Source organism: Lontra canadensis, unplaced genomic scaffold (genome assembly GCF_010015895.1).
Source record: "Lontra canadensis isolate GAN:19392208 unplaced genomic scaffold, GSC_riverotter_1.0 scaffold12, whole genome shotgun sequence".
Lineage (NCBI taxonomy): Eukaryota > Metazoa > Chordata > Mammalia > Carnivora > Mustelidae > Lontra > Lontra canadensis.
In genome coordinates, this window is record NW_022631006.1 from 18,697,994 (window position 1) to 18,720,377 (window position 22,384).

General features: G+C 54.6%; 2 protein-coding genes across 2 annotated transcripts in view; both read left to right on the top strand.

Annotated features, from left to right (window-relative positions):
- Positions 1-4,285, top strand: part of EHD4 (EH domain containing 4) — a 75,343-nt gene extending 71,058 nt beyond the window's left edge. The window contains exon 6 of the mRNA XM_032856759.1: positions 3,125-4,285. Within this exon, the coding sequence (XP_032712650.1) occupies positions 3,125-3,661 (537 nt within the window). The 3' untranslated portion in view covers positions 3,662-4,285. The remainder of the gene's footprint in view (positions 1-3,124) is intronic.
- A 2,252-nt stretch (positions 4,286-6,537) lies between these two features.
- The window catches only part of SPTBN5 (spectrin beta, non-erythrocytic 5), a 48,822-nt gene continuing 32,975 nt past the window's right edge, over positions 6,538-22,384 (top strand). Inside the window, 14 exon segments of the mRNA XM_032857048.1 lie at positions 6,538-6,592; positions 7,579-7,666; positions 10,870-11,101; positions 11,372-11,539; positions 14,217-14,333; positions 16,007-16,164; positions 16,683-16,911; positions 17,736-18,373; positions 19,630-19,768; positions 19,867-20,099; positions 20,336-20,489; positions 20,575-20,775; positions 20,853-21,059; positions 21,501-21,701. Coding sequence (XP_032712939.1) covers positions 6,538-6,592; positions 7,579-7,666; positions 10,870-11,101; positions 11,372-11,539; positions 14,217-14,333; positions 16,007-16,164; positions 16,683-16,911; positions 17,736-18,373; positions 19,630-19,768; positions 19,867-20,099; positions 20,336-20,489; positions 20,575-20,775; positions 20,853-21,059; positions 21,501-21,701 — 2,820 coding nt within the window.

Consider the following 22,384-nt stretch of genomic DNA (forward strand, 5'->3'; position numbering starts at 1 on the left):
TCCCGGGCTTGGTGGCTTCGATGGAGGCAATTGTTGACGGGTCAATCTTTAAATTCCCCAGTGTGTATTCATCCCAATACAAAGATGTCTTTTTGGAGCGAACTCGGTGGAGGGCAGGGATGGCGGAGGTTTAACTCAGACCCCATACTCCCTTGTCAGGCCTTGGGATGAGAGTATAGGGTTTGTTTCCTCTGCACCCTCCAGGCAAGGGGTGGCTGCTGCTGTTACTTCCTGTCCACCCCTGCAACCACGTGGCCATTTCCCCTTGCCAGCTTTCCAGAGGTTTGCCTTCTGAATGCACGTACCCCGCGGGAGGGTGGAAAGTTCGGGCAGACACCACCCTCCTTCGTCTGCTTGGCCAGACACTGGGGCTTTGTGTGTGCTCAGAACTCAGGCCCATTCATGAAGCAGGAGGGTAGGTGTCTGTGCACCCAGGGGAATCCAGACTTGTTTACCCCAGTAGCACTTGGATTTTTGTGTAGGCTGCCCGCTCTCCTCCTCCTGGGCTTTCTCTTCTCCATTACCCTGGCTGAACAAGCGAGTGGCAGTTAGAGCCCGAAGTATTGGGAACATTGTTGAGTCCTGGTGTTGGAGCACCATACAGGTGACCGCGGTCTATTGGAAAGGACAGACGACACACAAATGGGAAGGGGTTTAGAAACCGGACCTGCACCACCCTGCAGCTCTCAGCGGGGCACAGGCTGCCCGCAGGGTATCAGCCCAGCCCGGCCCTGCATGGTTTGAAGGGGTCACAGTTTGCTACTGAGAAGAGTATTGGAGGTGCCTCTCTACACATCCATCGAGCTGTTTAGCTTTTAACTCTGTCCATCCATCTGAAGCTCAGGGCTGCCCTTCTAAGTAACAGCACAGAATGTCTGTCCTACTGGCACCCTCTGAACATCACAGTTTTGACTCTCCAATGGAAACACGTCCAACCACACAGGATAGAGTAAATGAGGAATGGCCCAGCTGGACCGTTCAGTGTTGTATGGGTCTTAGGAATAAGGTTTATAACAATCATTATCAGGGAAAGATGTGATACATTTTTTCTTAAAAATGCAAATTGTCAAACAGTGTGGTCTTATTTCAGTTAAAAAGAGTATGTGTGTGTGTGTGTGTGTGTGTGTGCGCGCGCATGCGCGTGCGCGCACGTGTACGTGCACACATTTATAAAAATGGCTAGCAATGTGTGCCCAAGGAAAGTTAGCAGAAGTTATTGCTGGGGGATGGAATTATAAGTGATTTAAATTTTTTATTTTATCTATCAGTTTTTTTCCCCAAATTTTTACAATAAAGTTGTGATATTTATGATTGCACAAAGCTCTGCTCCCCTACCCCCACCAATTGCCCGTCACATTACTTCTGCCCAGAACAGTGAGGTCTGAGTGAAACCTCTTCTACTCAAGGGTCTTCCTACCTCATCTCCAGGAAAGTGCACACGTGGACAGCCCCTTGCTGGCCTTCTAGAATTTCCCTAACAGAAATATTTCACATAAAGCCCATATAAAAACTTCCTTATCTGGAACTTTCTGCATTTATTCAGCAAAACTGTTGTTGAAAACATTTTTCAAAGATCAGAAAAGGCCCCAGGTAACTGTCACAATTCAGAAAAAGCATGTCTCTTACAACGAACAGATGGTTTCTTCCCTCAGGCCGTGAGAGGCTGTGCCCCCCAGGACCCCCGCCACGGCTTCTGAGGAGCGGTAGCTTTTCTCACCTTTGAAGTCTGATGTGATGGTACTTTCCTCTCCCCTTTAATTACTTAGCTTTTCCTTTTCTAATGACTCTCTTCTATTTCATGTTATCATTTTTCCATTGTAAGCTAAGTCAAGCCCTTTTTGAAAGTAAGCAGGAGCTAAAAAAACTAGAATGTTTTCCCTCTCTTAGAGCATAAGCTCCCTGAGGGCAGAGATTGGCTCCTCATCATTATATTATCCCCAGACTCCCAAACAGGGCCTGGTAATACCAATGGCCAGTAAATGTTGGATGGGTCGATGGATGAAGGATGGATGGATGGATGGATGGATGGATGGATGGATGGATGGATGGGAGGCAGAGTAACCAAGGAGAACCAAGGTAGGAAGGACTGTTTCTACAGAACCATCCACAGAGCTTATGTGTCATCTACAGTTGGCTCCTGTCCGAGTTGGGCAACTGCTGTGTCCCAGGGCCTTCCGCGGTGCACGTGTTCCTGCCACTCTGTCTGTTGATGGGCCCGTTCTCCTGGCAAGTGATGCCGAGACCTGCCCTGCCCGGACTAGTGATACTCAGCCTTACCGGCTGGATCTCTACTCACCCTCCCCATCCCTACTCTTCTCCCATTCAGCAGTTTCAACTTTTACTTAATTGTACCTTAAACGACACTTTTTTTTAACTGATCCAAAAACAACATTCTTAAATAGTTGTTTTACCTAAAAAGACCCTTTGACACAGCTTCATGTTACAGCACAAAAGAACATTCGTCAAGGGGCAGGAAGCCATGGGCTCTCGTTTCGGCTCTGTCAGAACACCCCACGGGCTATGCATCCAACAGGGTTATTCACCCCTGCCCCTCTTTGCTCCCAGCATTATTGTAAAGATCAACGGAAGTGTGTCATTAGATCACCTTAAAAGATAAAAAATGATAAAAATCACCACCTGAGTGGCTCAGTTGGTTGAGTCTCCGTCTTCAGCTCGGGTCCTGGGATCGAGTCCCGCATCTGGCTCTCTGCTTGGCGGGGAGCCTGATTCCCCCTCTATCTGCCTGTATCTCAGCCTATCTCTCTCTCTGCCAAATAAATAAAAATCTTAAAAAAAATGTTGAATCTCTAGAGCACCAAAAAAAAAAAAAAAAAAGACAAGGTGTCAGAAAGCCTTTAGGGGACTGCTATCCCTCACATGACTTCCAGCCAAAGATTGGTTGCTGTAAAAAATTGTTGTCTTCCCTGCATCTTGTTTCTTGTTCCATAAGCCAATCCTGGATCTGGTGGATTCAGATGTGGGGACTCCAGCAAATAGAGAGCTCCAGAGCAGCCCCGGGATGGGATGTCTGTTTACAGGACAGTTCTGCCTGCTGCCCTCCCTCTCCTGGCCTGCTTCCTGAAGGGAGGGCCTGTGACCAACTCTGTGGTTTCTCCTCTTGCAGGAACAGCTGGAGAACTATGACTTCACCAGGTTCCACTCGCTGAAGCCCAAGCTGATCGAGGCAGTGGACAACATGTTGAGCAGCAAGATCTCGTCCCTGATGAACCTCATCAGCCAGGAGGAGAGCAGCATGCCCACACAGCTTGTGCAAGGCGGGGCCTTCGACGGCACCACCGAGGGCCCCTTCAACCAGGGCTATGGGGAGGGCGCCAAGGAGGGCGCAGACGAGGAGGAGTGGGTTGTGGCCAAAGACAAGCCCGTCTACGACGAGCTCTTCTACACCCTGTCGCCCATCAATGGCAAGATATCGGGAGTCAACGCCAAGAAGGAAATGGTGACATCCAAGCTGCCCAACAGTGTCCTGGGCAAGATCTGGAAGCTGGCCGACTGTGACTGTGATGGCATGCTGGATGAAGAGGAGTTCGCACTGGCCAAGCACCTCATCAAGATCAAGCTTGACGGCTACGAGCTGCCCAACAGCCTGCCCCCCCACCTCGTGCCCCCCTCCCACAGGAAGTCCATGCCGAAGGCCGACTGAGGGCCGGGCCACTCTCAGGGCAGGCCATGGGCAATAGGGAGTGAGGGCGGGAGGGCCTGGGCCCGAGGCCCATGCTGCCCACTGACTCACTGACCCTGGCCACAGCACCGCCCTCTCTGTGCCTCAGTTCCCCCACCTGTGGAATGAGAAGGGCAGACACAGGACACCAGATGAGGTTCTTTCACCTCTAAAATTCCTGAGTTTCTATTCAAATGTTGGGAGGAGGGGGTGGATAAGGAGATGGAAGGGTTGAGAAAAAGGAGAGATTGACCAAAGAGTCCTTGGAAGGCTGGAGAGATGTAGACAGGAGGCAGGCTGGATAGAATCCCACAACCCCAGGGAGTGAGCTGAGGGCCCTCCCGGAGCCAGCAAGCCTGTGCTGGGCCACACAGCACAACGCATCTGCCTTGGCTCCTGTCTGTCCCTTAGAGCGTACTGGGAGGGAGCAAAGTTGATCTTATTTATTTCATTTCCTGCTGTATTGAGAGTGGAAAACAATAGCACAGAAGGTTTCTCTTCTCTCCAGGCCATCTACCAAAGAGAAGACTGCTTCCCCCCGAGTCTGTGCCTATGTTTGCCCCCATCCACCCCTGCAGGCTCAAGCAGGCAGGCAGCCAGGCCAGCGGAGAGCATCTCTGATAACCAGCACCTTCCTGACTAATCCAACCATAGCTACTACCCCCACCCCAGACCCTGCCCCACAGAGTTACATTTGGTTAGGAATTTGGAACTCAGAAACTTTATTAGCCCCTGGTAAGATTTCTGGTATTCAAGTCATGTCAAAGTCTGAAGGTTGGCTTTTCTTACAGGTCTGTCCAATAATTTGTAGCAAAGTCTATTGATCATAATCAAACCACAGTAAAGGAAAGAGATGGTTCTCTGCAGCCATCAGTTAGTGTGGTGACACCTCCCCAAGGCTCCTTGGTCAATGGAGGGAGTTAAAGTTAAACCCGCGTCTTGGTGCCTGCTGTGTGCTGGGCCTAGGGACATAAGGGGAATACAAGGTGAGCCCACCCCAGGCTGCCAGGTAGAAAAGGTCATTCTCTAGCTTTAGACACTATTTTTTAGTTAAAAAAAAAGTTGGCATTTTTATTATGTCCAGTTTTTTTTTCTTACAGGAAAAGCCTTTATACAGAAACAGGACAGAGTCTTTCATATGAAACCTTTTCTTCAAAAGGCTGTGAGTTCATATGGTGCCTGCCCATCACAAGGCAGGATTTGGTTCCTGAATGCTCTCTCTCTGTCTCGGTATAAAGCTGTCTGGTCCACTCGCCCAGGTGCCTGTCAGAGGGAGGTAGAGACAGGTAACTCTCACTGCCACCACTCCCTCTGTGGGCTGCAGCTCCAGAATCACTTCATTATTATTCATGCAGTACAAAAGAGAGGCACAAAACAGGGATAGTCACAGGGCCCCAAAGGAAAGGAAATCATCACTGTCCCACCCAAGCCTTCCAAAAACCACATATTTTTTTTCTTTCTCTGATATCCCCTGTAAGATTTTTATTTTGGGGAAGCTTTAATCCAGAGGCCAGTCCCCACACTCCCTAGTTCACTTTCTAAATAATGTCACTTTAAGAGAAGTAAATTCATAATATGATTTTTAATCTTAATGAGCACTTTTAAATTAAATTAATTTTAAATTAATCAGAAACATAACCAAGAAAGGTGTATGTCAGTACTATGATGCAAGCAGATGGTTTGGTGAAAGCATGAGGACTGCCCAAGTGTGTGCCCACAAGGGAGTCCACCAAAGGGCAAAGCAGAGGGAAGAGAGAGAATTCATTGATCCAAAGGTTTAGAGATGCCAGGGTTCACTGATTTTCCATTGAGAATTATCCTGCTCCTTTAATTCTTCTCAGTCATCCTACATAAAGATATACATATATATACATACACTGTGTGAGTATGTTTTCTTGGTACTTGCCATTGGGTATATAGGCAGATGGGGCAAGTTTTGTCTATGCAGAGACATATAGGAAAGCTTGCAACAGACTGAGCTTTCTGCTTTCTTTGCGGAAGGAAACTTCTGGTGGCACTGTGATTGCCACCCCCATGCTGTCAGGTGACATCTGGCAGTTGCCTCCTTTCCCTGCTGAGGAAGAAAAAAAAAAAAAAGGAAATCCCTTGCCCATTTTTCTTAACATCTTCTCTTAAAACTTGAAGTCATTCATCATGAAAAGTTGATTAAGAACTTTGAAAAGAAAAGCCCTGGAAAACCTCAGGAATGGTGGCCAAGGGTGGGGACCTGTATGTTCCCAGGACCTGCACCAAGTTCCTTGAGTCTGTGTCCAAAATGCCCCTTATCCTGCCTCCCCATGCAGCAGGGCTGGGGGACAGCAGAGCCCTCTAGAATTCTGTTCACACTGCCTGACCGCACTGCCCTCCCCACACCACCCCAATTTTAAAAAGTAGCCTCTCCACAGAGTTTGCAAGCTGGGCAGGAGGGCAGAGGTAGGCAAACCCTAGCACTGTGAGATGCCATGCTCTCCACAATTCCACAAAAGATCGAAGAATCTTGACTCTACAGCCCCGGGTCCCACGTAACAAACCTCTGCAGCCTCAAGTGTAAGAGGAAAGCAGTTTCAGCCTCCTCCTCCCAAAGTCAGCTTGCAAGCTGGAAACCTGCTGATGAGGCCCTCCTGAACCAATTGCAGAGAAACAGTGCACCAAGACCTCTCAAAACCCTCTGGTTTCATGGCAACACGCAGACATCCAGCCTGCTCCAGCCTCACGCTCCAGCCCAGCATCCTACATGGATTCCTTCCTCACCCGCACCCGGGGATGGCCCAGGGGTCCCCCTGCGATTGGGAGGGGCATGCATTCAGCTGGCTTCCGCCTTTCTGGGGCTGGACTGGTTTCTCCTTGGAGCACTCGTCATGACGCAGCTAGTGTCTAACCATCTGGAGCTGTGGTTCCTCCTGCAAGATGGTGGTGGGCCTTTGAGGAGTTAAATTCTGGATCACGGGACTGCATGTCCAGGTGGGTCAAAGAGCATGCGTGGAGAAGCCAATGCCTCCTACCCTCTTCTTAACACCCCCCCCCATTACCAGCCCACAGGGGAAAACTCCGCAGAGCCCTGACCCCCAGCCGTCTGACCACAGCCCTTTGCCATGCTCCGTGGGGTCTCCTGAGGAGCTGCCCGCCCACCGGGCATGTCTTACTGCAGCCCACTGCCCAGCCAGGGGGCTAAGAAACTAGTCATGGTCCGACAGCCCCCACAGGGACCTCCCCACTTTGCACCATTACACTCCTTCATGATGCTCAGAGTAGTACCCCAGGCAAACTGCCTTGAAGAGAAGGAAAGCGGTTAACAGAGGTGCTCTTTATTTGAGGAATGTAGCAGAGAAATAACATTCTTAGGACAGATAACCACTGAGTTTATTCAGGTAAACACGGGCCTAATTTAAGAGTGTTAAGTTACATGTCTATTAGCCAATGCAGTTAATACACAATGCTTCTATTTTTTTGTAATCGTGTTTAGAAATGTCAAACCAAAAAAGAAGACACAATCTGTTGATCAATAAACTTCTGAAAAATTTACTACCTTTCCTCCATTGGTTCTGGTTTTCCAGTGACCCAGTTGTCTCAGGAGTAAAGCGTGGGGGCTGGGGGCAGCAGGGTGGGGAGGCGCCTGGATGGCTCAGTCATTAAGCACCTGCCTTCGGCTCAGGTCATGATCCCAGGGTCCTGGGATAGAGTCCCACATTGGGCTCCCTGCTTAGTGGGGAGCCTGCTTCTCCCTCTCCCTTTGCCTGGTGTTCCCCCTGCTTGTGTTCTCTCAAATAAATAAAATCTTCAAAAAAAAAAAAAAGAGTAAAGCAGGGATCTAGTGGAAATGAGGCAGAGGAGTTAGGGGGGAGGGTGTGCCCCTTCGGTATGCTATCCCTGTGACTCCCAGCTCTTCCTATGTCCTCTAGGCTGGGAGACTCCCAAAGCTGGGCTTCTTGAGCTGGAAAGCAGCTCCATCTGCTGGGGGCAGAGGCCAGGTCTGGGAGCAGACCCCAGGTGAGGATGACTGGAGACCAGGATGGAAGGAATCATGGGGGGTGGGGGCCTTGTGAGGCTGGGAGGGGCACCACTGAGCACATTCAAGGGAGCTGGATCCCTGCTGCCTCGTCCTCTCCAGCTCAGAGGCAAGCCCCTGTGCCTGAGGTGCAGGAGTGGTAAGGTTGGCACCCCCTGGTGGCTGGCACTGCTCCTGCCTCTTGTCACATCCCCCTATAACAGACATCTGGGTTTTTCCCACTGTCACCCATCTACCCTTGCGGTAATCCAGACCCAGAATTTCCTTTGCGGAGCACTTCCTACTTCCCCACCCTGTTTCTGAGCCACAAGGTTTGGGTGAAATAGATACCTCTCCAGGGTAGGTCCTGACTGGCTCAGCCAATGAGAGTATTTCATCCTCCCTGCCCCCCTTCCCATCACAAAAATTGGTTCAGGAATGGACATGTGGCTCAATTCAAGCCTATGAGAGCCAAGCCCCTCAGATTCCTCTTCAAACTCTTGAGAGAGATGTTCTCTCTTCTCTGAACCATGCAGTGTAGAGAAGTGAACTCATTAGTACCATACCAATGGCATTGAGTGGACGGCCCAGAGCTACTGGGGGTAGAAGAGCGAGGTTAGGCTGGCAGCAACCACCTCCTGGAGCATGAAGGTGAAGGAAGCATCGAGAAAGGCAGAGGGAGTCCAGGCCTGTGGAAGCATCATCTGAACTGCTAGATCAGACCTCGCCTAAAGTCCTCCTCTTCCCAGACATTTCAGTCCTCTGGGACTTTTATGTTGTTTAAATCTTTTTTATGTTGTTTAACTCTGTTTGACTTGAGATCTTAGTTACCACATAGATAACTCAAAACTAGGTACTGACTAACAAGGGATTCTCATTTAAGCAGGGGCTGCAATCAGTGGCAGCGAAAGAGGAGCCAGGCCTTGCTGCATGTGCAATGGCTTTAGCGGCATCTGAGCTGAGGAAGACGAGCAGTCCCCCAGCCCCACTCAACAACCTCATACGACAAGCTCTGTTGAGGTCTGTGTTCAAAGCATCACACAGCTCCAGCCTGCCCTCTGGTAGTCACGTCATACAAGATACCCTGGGCCAAGGCTCTTGATAGGAGGAGAGACAAACTGGGAACAAGAGGGCAGGTGGCAGGGAACCTACTAGAAGGAGCAGGATTTTTAACTGGGGCTGATAGGATAGGAAAATGTGGACCATGAAGAACAGAAGGGACATTCTAAGCCGAAAGAACAGCTGAACCCCAATATGGGTGGGAAAGCGCTGGTCCAGTTGAGGCAATGGGGAGTCTTCATAGGCATGAGCAGAGTTGTGCTCTGGGAGGTAAACTGGGGAACTGTGCATAGACTGATGTGCGGGCAAGATGTCAAGTGGGGGAATGCTGATAGGGCCGTGCAGGGACACGGAGGGTAGATCGAGGGGTTCTGGGGAGCACGGAGCAGCTGCCACTGAGGACTGATTGGATCTGGGGCTGTGAGCGAGGAGGAAGCTTGGGCTCGCTCCGATATTGGGAAGCCAGTGGCAGGAGGGACCTCACATGGAGAGGGCAACGGGAGGAAACTTCTCTCAGATGAGGAGAGCTGTTGCCACCCTGGGAGCACCATGCCCTCATTCCCAACCACAGCCCCAGGGTTCCAGAGTGCTCTGTCCCGCCCAGCTCTGGAGGGCAGGCTGTGGCCGCTGTTCCTCTCACCAGCCTTGGCTGCCCAGGACACCCGCCTGAGGAGTATGGCATCTCCTCTCGGAGTCTCTGGGGCTGCTGGATGAACCCACAGACACCCACCCCAGACCAGTGACTATGATCCCGAAGGTAGCCAGAATATTTTGTGAAGCTACCCGAATGAGAACCCTCTCTGGCCTGCAGTTCAAGATTGCTCAAGAGAGGGGCACCTGCGTGGTTCAGTGGGTTAAAACCTCTGTCTTTGGCTCAGGTCATGATCCCAGGGTCCTGGGATCAAGCCCCGCATCCAGCTCTCTGCTCAGCAGGAAGCCTGCTTCCCTTCCTTTCTCTCTGCCTGCCTCTCTGACTACTTGTGATCTCTGTCTGTCAAATAAATAAATAAAATCTTTCAAAAAAAAAAATTGCTCAGGGGGAGAGGGAGGGAGAGTTGCCTGTGGGCTCCCTCTATAGCCCCTGCCCTGAGCCCCAAGACCCAGATAAAACCCCCAAAAGTGAACACTCTGTCCCTGGCTTTGAAGGAGACTCTATCATTCCCTTTATCCCTCTATCACACCCTTTGCATCTCCAAGTTACCCCTTCCCAGGGAGAGCCCCCTTCAGAAAGTGGCCCCTGGGCATGAGGGAGCACCCACAGTTGGGCCCTGGCTGAGCCCCAAGTCCTAGGACTCCTCTCCCTCTATGGTGGCATTGCCCTGGATGGGATGGGCGCGCCAGTGTTCTCCCTCCCACCCCTACCCTTGTGGGTGCTCATAAAGAGGCCCTGCAGGGGTGCCAAAGGCAGTCCCAGACTGGGAAGTGGGTGCAGAAGCTTCTGACCAGGGGCTCTGCTATGTGGGTGCCATTTACCTGGACAACAGCACCCCCATGGCACTCTCACCCAGAGCCAGCTCGGGGTGCTCCCATAGGCCTCTGTGACTTGACAGCCAGGACCCCCACCTGACACTGGGAGCATCCGAGGTGGGGGGTGGGGGAGGATGAAGGAGGCCATCCTGGGACCACAGGCTGCAGCATTCCTGAGCCACCCCCTCCCAGTCCAGGCCCCACCCTTTGGCAGGTGGGAGGACAAAGCCTGCTGTGTGGCGTCACCCCTGCCCCATGGCTCAAGAGGAGGGCCATGGCGTGGTCCCAGCTCCAGCCTTGGCCTCTACTGTGGTTCTCTCCCTCCCCACGCAGCCCCTGCTATCTGCCATTTCCATTTGTCCAGTAGGGTCCCTTCCAGGCACAGACATCGCCAAGGTGAGTTTCTTGTTTCCCCCTATCCCGCCTGCCCTTTTCATCCCGAGGAACAGCAGCTAGTTCCCGTGCCCCAAGGAATCTGGAAAGTGGGGTGGGTGCGGCAAAGGGCTCTGAGGCATTCAAGCTCAGGGCACCAGCCAGGAGCTCCAGAACTTTACCTGGCTGGGCCCTAAACCACAACTCGCCCCTCCAAATGTGGGGACCGTCACACTCCTTCCCCAACCTCCATGCCCCTCAACATCTCTGGCTTAGAGAAATATCCAGTGACCTCTCATCCCTAAAGGGCTGCAGGCCTGCTGGCTGGTCGGCCCCACAGTCCCCAGCAGCTCCTTGGGGCCACCGGGCACCTTTAGCAGGAGGCCAGCACCAGAGCCGCAGGGCAGCTGTCCCAGTCCCGTCCCGCCATGGACTCCGCATACGAGACAAGCCACATTCGCAAGCTGCAGGCGCAGCACAAGCGGATGCAGGAGAAGACTTTCACTAATTGGATCAACAACATCTTCCAGCACGGCCGGGTGAGTGCATCGGGGCGTGCCCGGCAGCCCGCCTCTACTGTTCCCCCTTGCTCCCTGGCCAGTGGACTCTGGGGGCCGGCCAGGAGGTCATCTGGCTGAGACTTCGAATCCCAGACCCCAGAGCCCCGCTGAAGCCTATTCTGTTGACTCTAAAGCCCATCTGAAACCGAGGAACCTGCTCTGGGCTGCACCTCCCAGGGGCTGGTGATAGGCCGGGTAGCTGGGGAAGGCTGACCCTGTGCCTTCCCCCCTACCCCCCGCCCCTTCCAGGTGGCTATCAAGATCCAGAACTTGTACACAGAGCTGGCTGATGGCACCCACCTACTTCGGCTGCTAGAGCTCATCTCCGGGGAGGCCCTGCCACCCCCCAGCCGGGGCCGCATGAGGGCGCACTTCCTGGAGAACAGCAGCCTTGCTCTGGCTTTCCTCAAGGCCAAGGTGGGGGCTGGGGAGACGGCTTCTGGGCAGGGTGCTGGGGCAGACAGAGGGGATCAGCTGGGCTCCTAGATCATCTTTCCTGGGCTGGTCAGGGCAGAGCAGAGGATCTGGAGCCTGAATCTAGGCATAGTGGCTGGGATACAGAGGTCCAGAAAGTCAAGCCCTTGCTTGAACAGCGCTCCCAGCTTGGAGAGCACCAGACTGGCTGGAGTGGGGACAGCTGTCATCCTATGGGCAAGACTGAAACGCACCTCTGCCTGCAGTGAGAGAATTGTGGGATTCTTAACTTTCTTCTTTCCTATATAAGGAAATAATTTACCAGCCAAGACCCATGGTCCATGGGTCGGCAGAACCCGGATGCGGGGCTGTGGGAGGCAGGCTGAGAGGAGGACATGGGAGCAGAGCCCTGGACACTGAGCCAGGCAGCAGAGGCAAGAGGTACAGGTCTGCTTTGGTGAAGCAGGATCAGTTAGCTGGCAGGGGCCGCAGCAAGCAGGAGGGAGCCACAGTCTCCTGAAAGAAAGAGACCAGCCAAAGAAATAGTCATTAAAAGGAGGCAAAATTTCATGGCCATGGAAAGACCCTCATGGCCAGCATCGGGGACTAGGCAGGGGTCCTTTATACTGACAGCCAGGATTGGGGAAGCCCACAGGGCTCCTGGCCTCAGGTCCAGAACCCATGAGGTGGCTGTTTCTAGAGCCTGCAAAATCTCTGAGCTGGAACTGGCTAGGCTGAACTTGAGTGTGTGTGCCTGTCACTTACGTCCAGGATGAAGGTCATGGCCCCCCACGGCCTGGCATGCCTGAAAGAGGCCAGGGCAGTTAGAAGCCAAAGCTAGGGATGGGGGCACTGCTGTCCCCAAGCCCAGGGAGGAGCAGAAAGCTGACAGCCACAAGATCCCAGGCCCTTTTCAGTCTCAGGGACCATAGCCTGTGAGCCAAACACCTTCCCTCCGGATAGCTGGGTAGAGTGGGCACCCTGTGGCCCTTGTCAGAGGCTCTGCAGCTCCCCTCGAGCACAGCATGTCCCTGATACATAGTCTATGAAGGTGACAGCCTTGTCTCCATTCCACATACTGCTGCCCCAAAACAGGGTTCATGAGCAAAACGTGGGATTCACTAGCTTCTGGAGACCGTGTCATTTGCTGGGCACTCCATGCCAGGATCCAGGACCACGGTCATCAAAGCCCAGACCTGGCTGCAAGGAGCAGGGAAGACAGTTGATTTGAACTCAGCTCAGTGGATGCTGGTAAATGTTTAACAACCAGCTCTCGGCACAGGGGGAGTAAAAGCCCTCATTCGTAGCATTTGCTGATTTCCCTGGCATTGCTACGGCTGATTCCACCACGGCTGATTCCAAGCTACCAGTGTGATATCACTAAGCACAGAGTGGGAAGATCAAACTTCACAAGCTGGTATGAGCAGACCCCAACACCCCACCCCCCAGCTGCTCCGGCTCCAAGCTGAGATGAATGCCGAAGGGCTCAGGTGTGCCAGGAGAGGAAGGCTGAGCACCTGCTGGACCCCATGTGATACCCAGGGATGCAGCCCCTCTACCAGGCAGGTGGTTGGCTGAAGCCAGCTTCCCGCCAGGTCTTACAGAGAGCCTCCCCTCTTCTGCCCCATTCAGTGCATCTGTATCCATTACCACTATATGCCAGCCACTCTACTAGGGAGAGAAAAAGAGAAAGAGACATGAGAGAAAACCAAGATCCCCACCCAAGCAGAGTCAGGGGATTGAGCACGTGTGTTTGAGGAGGAGGAGGAATAGTCCCTGGGCTTCTATTTGACATAAGGTGGCTATTGAAAACACCCTTGAAAAAGTGGTATTTGGTAAAGACTTAGAAGAAGGGAGGGAAGTAGCCATGTGGCTATTGGGGACAATATTTTTAGACAGCAGAGACAGCCAGTACAAACGCCCTAAGGCCTGTGCCTAAAACCCTAAGGAACAGCCAGAATCCCACAGGCTTTGGAGCGCTATGGTCCAGGAGAGGAAGGCAGAGCCAGAGGGTGAAGGGGCCCAGGTCCCATGAGGCTTTGATGTTTACTCTGTTCCTTTCTCCCCTCATTCATTCCTCTTCCCTGTCCATGCGGGCAAGATCTAGGGCAGCAGATTTTCAACTTTAGTGCCCAGGAAAACCACCTGAGGAGTTTGTCCAAATGCAAATCCTGGGCCCTGGCCCATGAGAATCTGATTGGGTGGAGCTTGGGAATCTGCCTTTTTACCAGGAGATGGACCACTGAGGAAGAGGGCTGAGATTGAAGTGCTCCCAAGCACCTCCATATGCCCTGAGAGGCAGAGACCGACTGTTGGTGTTGTCTCTTGAGCCCATATATTGACTATGATGAGCCTTTATTTCCAACCCTTATGGCAGAACCACTGATCTCGGCCCCCATTTACCTGTACAACACATATAGGGAGATCCCCCATCCTGGGGGTCCAGCCCATTTCACCAGGCTGGGGTTTTGCTGAGAAGGACTTGAGTCCAAAACAGCAACCATTTAGAAAGTCTTCACCTGTGTGGCATTGTGCCCTGCCTCTTCCTTCCTTGGGGACCTCCTGGGACAGGTTGGATTCCAGGACCCTCCCATCTGGCAGCAGGCCCCCCAACTTTTGGGTACTCAGTCTTCTCTGGTCCATGGGCTTCACAGTTCAACCCAGCTATCTGTGCCTGCAGGTGCCAATACCTCTCATTGGGCCAGAGAACATTGTGGATGGAGATCAGACCCTCATCCTGGGACTCATCTGGGTCATCATTCTGCGTTTCCAGATCTCCCACATCTCCCTGGACAGGGTATGTCCCAGCCACCACCCGCACCGTCCAGCTCAGCCCTGGCCTCACCCCTGGCCCCTGGGGACAGAGCAGTTCCTCCTGACTCTTAGGAGCCCCACAACAGACCTTGGTGTCCACACAATGAATACCCACTCTTCAACAACGGGCAAAGAATTGAGAATGTCAAAGACACTGTAATATCCTAAAATGACAACTAGATCCATGAACTTCCATCCTGATCTGGGACAAGCCATTTACAAGTGAGCGGTTTAGGAAACTGCCCAGTGCCCGCTTTTCACCCCAACTTGTTGTTCCCTACTTGGCACTGAAGCCCTCTAACTCCTATTACACATCTAATGTGCTGCTGGAGAAAATTAAACATGTGGAGGGAGTCCCAGCTCCAGAAGTTTCCAAATCCCCAGTATCCTGAACACCAAAGAGATTGTCCTCCATCCTCCACTTGTTGTCCCACAACCAAATTGAAAAGAGTAAAAACATAAAGTCCTTATATTTATCAATTTTCACAGTTTGGTGGTTTCCAAAACCCCACCTAACACTTAATTCCACTAGGATATAAAAGCCAACCTAGAAAATGAGACCCTAATGAAAAGAAGCCATAGATCTGGCTCAAATCCAGGAGGACCCTTGAAACCCGCATCATGTGACTGTGAGCCCCAGGACAGCAGGAGCTTTGCCTGGATGTGTCCCCAGAGTCTCACACCTATGCGATGAATGATTGGATGGGTGAATTTCTAACTGGCCTCAAACCCAGTTAGAGTTGGGGAGGAAGAAGGAGAGGGGCCTTTGGGGCAGTGAGGGTGAGGGAAGGAGTGGGTAGAAGGAGAGTCCCACAGGACTTGGGACAGGGACCCAAAATGGAAGCTGGAAGTGGCATGGAGGTGGGGGGGGAGTAGACAGGAAGAAGGAGGGGGAGAGAAGCACTGAGGGGAAGAGAGATAGCAAGGCAGGGGTGCAGGCAAGTGGAACCAAGAGCAACAGAGTAAAGGAAACTCTCAGTAAGAGAAACATCAAAGACGAGAGGGGTTTGAAACCAGAGGAAGATATCCTTGCCCGTCTGCTCTGCCCTCAGCAGCCCTGTGAGGCATTGAGGTGGTGGACAGGGGGCGCTCACCTGTCAGAGGCAGGCTGTCAGCCATTATCAGACGGGCAAGCCTATTGGTGGAGGGTTGCTGGGCAGCCTTCTCCTTGCCCCTCTGCTCCTCCTTGTGTCATCCCTAGAATGGAAATTGTAATAGTGTCCCCCTCGTGGGGCCATGAGAGGTTGGAAAGCCACGGCCCTGTGCCTGGCTGGCAGACAGCCCATGGGGACCAGGAGCCAGTCTGCCAAATCCCAGCCTCAATTTCGTGGGGCCCATTGTTAGCCCAGTGCCCACCGCCCATGAGAAGGGCTGGAGAAATGGCAGCTCCGGCTGTTGTGGTCACCAGCGGTGACTCAAACCCAGATGCTCAATGTACAGCGTTCAGGCACTCCACTTTGGAAGGAGGGTCTTTCTCCCTCAGCCCCAGTCCCCGCCCACCACAAATGAAATCAGTGATAGAGAGAGCCATCTGCACCTGCCCCCAGGTGGGGGGCGGGGCGGAGAAGGATCACAAGCAGGCCCAGCCCACCTCTTCCGAGGCCCCCGGGTCTTCCCAGAGTCCCTGCATGGTGACCCGCTGTCCTGCCCTGCCAGGAGGAGTTTGGGGCCAGCGCTGCGCTGCTGTCCGCCAAGGAAGCTCTGCTGGTCTGGTGCCAGAGGAAGACGGCCTGCTATGCCAATGTCAACATCACCGACTTCTCCCGCAGCTGGAGTGACGGGCTCGGCTTCGGGGCCCTCATCCACGCACACAGGTGCGCCTGAGGGAGAGCAGACCTGGCGCCCTCAGCCTCTCAGCCTTCCCCCTGGAGGCCCCCACCACTAAGCCGAACACCCACAATGGGCTTGGGTCCCGAACCTGCCCATCTCCCACATCCCTGGGGCCCATGCACCCCACGAACGGACATAGAGCAGGCTGATAGCCTTGGCCCTCCCCTATCCCTAGGAAATCCTGGGGGAGTTGGCCCGGTTTGCCTTGACCCTTGCCCTTCTCCACTTTCTGTGTCCCTGACTCTATTCTCAGTCCTTTTCCTGGCAAGTAGCCGGGGAAAGCCGGGAGCTTCTCCCCTTCCCAGAAGCCTGGTCCCTGAGGGAAATTAACATGCCCCCACCCCAAGAGCCCGATTCCTTCATGACCAGCTCAGATTACCAACAGGAGAAACTAATATACGGTAAGGTGTAAACAGTCGACAGAAGCTGGTTGGCCTTTTTAACAAGTTCCCTAGACCCAAGCAGTGACTCTGGTGAGGAGCTCTGCCTGTTCTCTGTCCAGGCCAGACCTGCTTGACTACTGTTCCCTGCGTCTGGAGCGTCCACTGCACAACCTTGCCCTGGCTTTCCGAGTGGCTGAGCAGGAGCTGGGCATTGCTCAGCTGCTGGACCCCGAGGACGTGGCGGCCCTCCAGCCTGATGAGCGCTCCATCATGACCTACATCTCCCTCTACTACCATCACTTCTCCCGCCTGCACCAGGAGCAGACGGTCCAGAGGAGACTTGCTAAGGTTGGTGACAAAACAAAGGTGGCATCAAGGAGAGGTGGGGTGAGCATGGGCTCTGGAGTCAGACACACCTGAGTTTGAAGCCTGCCTCTGCCACTTCCTAGTGTGGCCATGACCATGTCCCCTAACTTTTCTGTGCTTCCTCTGTCAAATGGCAACAATAATGCCTGGGGTCGTAGAAGGCTGCCGTGAGTTTTTGGGGGTGTTATGCACAGTGCCCATCGCAGGGTCTGGTGCACAGGGAAAGCCACGTGAGCTCCATTGCCTCCAGCCCTCCCCCTCCCCCTGTTCTTAGGCTGTTAAGCTCCTAATGGGATTGAAAGGCTCAGAGAGCCGGACTCTGTAAGGACAGGCACAGAAGCAGCTCTGCTGAGCTCAGTCCCAGTTTTGGGGAGCTCTCTTCCTCTCCAGGCATAGTGGCAGGTGCAGAGGTCTGGAAAGGCTGTTCTTATGGTTGGTGTCTCAGTTGGGCATGAGGGAGACGATTGAGGCCAAGGGTTCTGAGCTGCTTTAGGGATGTGGGGGCCTCAGGGAAGAGAGAGATGGCTCAGAAAAAGAATGGGACTCCCGGACATGAGACCAAATGGGGTAAAATAAGATGGAGGAAGCCAGGATGGGGGCCCCACGCTTCTGGGTCAAAGTTGCAATGCAGGCAGACCTGCTTCTCTGGGGGCTGGGAGGAACCCCACTTTCATGCAACCTCAGCTTGGGGGAAGGAGCTGCCACCCACCCTGGGAACCCTGGTGGTCAACTCAGCAGCCAAAATGGGAGTGCCTTCATTCCAGGGCCTGTGCCCCAGTGCTGCCCTATGCCCTTGCCTCCTCCAGATCCTGCTTCAGCTCCAGGAGACAGAGGAGCTGCAGACCCAGTACAAGCAGCTGGTGGGCGACCTGCTAGGCTGGATTGCGGAGAAGCAGGCGCAGCTGGAGGCGCACGATTTCCCAAACTCCCTACCGGCCATGCGCCGGCTCCTGGTGGCCTTTGCCCACTTCCGCACCCAGGAGAAGCCACCACGGCTGCAGCAGCGAGGGGCCACAGAGGCCCTGCTCTTCCGGTTGCGGACCGCGTTTCAGGCCCAGAACCGCAAGCCCTTCCTGCCTCCCGAGGGCCTGGGCCTGGCAGAGCTGTCCCAGTGCTGGGCACGCCTGGAGCGGGCGGAGGCCTCCCGGAGCCAGGCCCTGCTGCAGAGAATCCTGCAACTCGAGCGGTTGGAAACCCTGGTCCGGCGTTTCCAGCACAAGGCTGCCCTCAGGGAGAGCTTCCTGATGGACACAGAGCACATGCTAGACCGGGCTGCAGCTGCAGCCCCACCAGCCAGCCTGGCCACAGTGGAGGTAGCTGCCCAGAGACTGGGCATGCTGGAGGCCAGCATCCTGCCCCAAGAGGGGCGCTTCCAGGCCCTGGCCGAGATTACAGATGTCCTCCAGCAGCAGCAGCACCCTGGCTGGGAGGAGGTGGCCTGCAGGTGAGCCTGGGGCACGGAAACTATGCTCAAAACAGGGTAAGGCCTTCCTATCATACCCTTATCTTTACGTGTGCCCATTCCTGGCCATAGAGGTGTCATATGGTAAGGGCTCCCCTTGGGAAGCTCAAACTCCCACCAATGCCTGAAGTTCCAGCATCTGTAATGGACCCCTTTTGGTAAACCACCACCCTTTCTACATCTTATTAATTCACTCACTAAACAAACATTTATTGAGCGTCTACTATTTCCCGAGCACTGGGCTAGTGCTGGGGATTTAGTAGTGAAGAGGACACACAATAATCTCTCCCCTCCCAGAGCTTACACATGTCTAAGGAAAACAAACTATATATATATATATATATATATATATATATATATATATATATATATATGAATGATAAAAAATAGTGATAAAGCATAGGAGATTACAAGGTGCCAAAAGAGGAAGAGGAAGGTAGACTGGGCTGTCAGGAGAGGTTCACTTTTGAGCAAAGACCAGCAAGGAGTGAGGGGGCAGCCATACAGATGGGACAGACTCTCCCAGGCAGCAGGAATGGCTTGTGCAGTGCCTGTAAAAGATAGCACAGAGGCCAGTGCTGACTGAAGGGACTGGCAGCAGCTGAGGTCCCAGAAGGACAGGCCCAAAGGGTGGAGGCAGATAGCATGCTGGGTTCTGTAGGGTGCCCTAAAGACTGGATTTACTCAGGGCAGAACGAGTCGTGGGAGAGCCTGAGCCGAGGAGTGCCACAGTCTAACTCCTTTTCTACAGTGATCACTTTGGAGGCCATGTCAGGGACAGATGGAAGAGGCAGAAGCAGACCACTAGGAGGCTGCACAATAATCTAGGCCAGAGAGAAGTAATGGAGGCCATGAGAAATGGTGGGATTCTAGAAATATTTTGAACCCAGGGGGACTTGCAGACAGACCAGATGCGGGGTGTGAGAAAGTGAGTTCTCCAGATTATAGCACGGGCACTTAGAAGGCTGGAGTTGCTGTCTATCATCTGAGATGGGCCTGGAAAGAAGGATTGGGGGCCCTGAAGACCTGAACCTCACAGACCCTTCCTCTGGCTTCTCTGTCTGTGTCTGAGAAGCAAGAATACGATGCCCCAATCACCCCAGACTAGGATGCTCCAAGGCCCCAGCCACCAGGCTCAGGCTCCTCCCTGACAACCAAGTCCTCCACCAGCTATAGCCCCCAAGGTGGCTTCCCCATAGCAGCCCAGTAAAGACCACCCTTATTCTCATGTACTGCAGGCAACTAGAGATCACTGGGCGCTGGCAGCGACTTCTTGAACGTCTCCAAGGGCAGAAGAAGCAGATGGCAGACCTGCAGACTATGCTGGGCTTGCTGCACGAGGTGGAGAGTGCCTCCAATCAGCTCAAGGAGCTCCAGGTGGGCCCTGTACCAGCTGACATCCCCCTCCCCCAGGCCAAAAAGCAGGTGCACCAGCACTATGGGGCTGCAATGTTCACTTGTCCACCCCCGGCCAGGTGCTGGCCAGCTCCACAGCCTGTGGGCAGCAGCTGGCAGAGACCATGGAGCTACTGCAGAAGCATGACCTGCTGGAGGCCCAGGTGTCCGCCCACGGAGCCCATGTGCACCATCTTGCCCTCCAGACCGCGGAGCTGGACTCCTCCCTGGGCACTGGTGTGGAGGTGCTGCAGGCCAAGGCCCAGGCACTGGCCCAGCTCCACTGGAGCCTGGTGTCTCTGGTCAAGGCCCGGTAAGAGCTCATCCCACTCTTCTACCTACTCCGGAATCTTCGTGTAACCCAGTTACCTCCTGCCCCCATTAAAAATACTGCTGACTTGGCAACTTTCTCCACATTATCCCTCACCCCCAAGTCTTCTGGGTCCCCTGCTGAGTCATCCAGAACAAGAAAACTCTTGTCTCAGGGGAAGTGTCTGAATCTGCTGGGGAGCCCTCCCCAATCCCTTTGGGGCCCCTGCCTTCCCTCAGGCGGACCTTGCTGGAGCAGAGCCTGCAGCAGGCGGAGTTCCTGCACCACTGCGAGGAGGAGGAAGCCTGGTTGAAGGAGCGCCGGCAGCTGGTAGAGGATGAGGCCCTGGGCCCAGACCTCGGCCAGATCAGAACAGCCCTGCAGAAACACAAGGTACCTGCGGCCTGCCGCCCTGCCAGTCCCCACCTTGCGGCCTCCTTCTTCCCTTCACCCAGATCCCTACTCTGCACCCCGCCAGGCCCTGGAAGCCGAGCTGCGCCACCACCAGAACGTGTGCACTGATCTCGTGCGGAGGGGATGCGACCTGAGTGCCCGCGGGCACTGCACGCGGCCAGATCCCCACGAGAGGGCCGAGGCGCTGCAGGGCGCGTTGCAGCGGCTCCGGGCTGGGGCAGCCAGGCGTGGGGCGCGGCTGCAGGCAACTCTGCTAGCCCGGCAGGTACCGGGACGGTGGGCGGCGGGCGGCAGCGCGTGTGTGCGGGGCGGCCAGTGCACAGCCTGCCCTCCTCCCCGCAGTACTTGGCCGACGCGGCAGACGCGGCCTCTTGGCTGCGGGAACAGCGGTCGGCCCTGGAGAGCGCCCCCTGCGGACGGGACCCGGCGGCCACCGAGGCCCTGCTGCTGCGCCACCGGCGGCTGGAGCGCGAGGTTCAGGGCTTCGGGGCCGAGCTGCGGCAGCTGGATGAGCAGGCACGCGCGGCCGCAGCGCAGGTGTCGCTCACGGTGCGTGGGGCCGGGAGGGCCCCAGAACTACGGGCCTCTGGCTCCAAATGCACGAGTGGTCTCAGCGAGGCCCCTGTTTCCCGTGACCACACAGAAGGTGGAGATGGGAGGGCTTTTGTGGCCGCCGATCAGGAAGCCTGGGCTTCCCCTGGGCTTGGGGGAATGGGTGCTGGGCACCCGGCGGGGCACCCCTCCCGGGCAGCATCCTGCCTCCTGCCCAGCCCAGTGCGTGGCATCCCGTCTGCCCAGCCAGGGAGGTCATCCAGTGCGTCTGGCTTTGCTCATTTTGCCCGCCAGTTTCCAGGCATTAACCAGGTTCCTGCTGGAATGCCCCCCCTTCACTTTTACCAGCCCAGGGACAACCCCTGGCTGCACCATTTGGAGCCTTCTGTGCTTAGGGGAGCCCCAGTGGATGTGCTGCACTCTGTCTTGTCCGCACAGGTGGTTTCTGCCCTGAGCTCTCCGAAGAAAGCCCTGAGCCACCTGGGGACCTGGAGCGAGGTCTCCTGCCACTCTGGCCCCCCGGGCACCTGGAAGGTGGCCCTCTCGGCTGAGCCTGACGCCATCTTTGACCCTAACACCATACTCCAGACACAGGACTGCCTGAGCGGAGACTATGAGGGCCTGCGGGCCCTGGCAAAGGTAACATTCTTGTTCTAGAAGATGTTCATGGAGCTCTTACTCTCTACTGGACCCTGAGCTGGGAGCCCAGGGGCGGAGCTCTTATTGGACATGCATGCTGGCTGCAAGCAGCTTATGTGCTGGCAGAGAAGAAGTCAGTAGACAGCTGTGGATGTGATAGGAGCCCAGGTCAGGATGGCAGATGGGGAGGGCATCTCTGAGGGAGGGATACTTGGGCTGAGACTAGGAACAAGGAAGGGCTAAGAGCAGGTAAAGGGAGGCGGGAGAGGGCAGGCAGAGGAGACAGGGATACATGGCCTAGGCAGGACCTAAGCCAAGGCAGGAAGGAGGCCCAGGAGGAGTAAAGACCAGAGAGTCTGGAGCCCAGCACCCAGGAGGAGTAAAGACCAGAGAGTCTGGAGCCCAGCAGTGAAGCCGGGAGTGGTAGGCAGCAGGAGGAGAGCCTGGAAGAGAGGTGGACCGAGCTAGGCAGTGCCAGGTCCCCCAGAAGTAGGGCCCTACCTGAGAGCCAAGGGCTAGATCAAAAGGGCACACTCTGCCAGGGTCCTTGACCTGATGCTGAACTCTTGTCAGCTCCCTCCCATAGTCCTCTGACAGAGGGCACTGGGCCCACCAGTGGGGAATTGGGGTGACAGGACCACTCTGAGAGCCCCATGGGGAAGTTGACCCTCACCACAATCCCT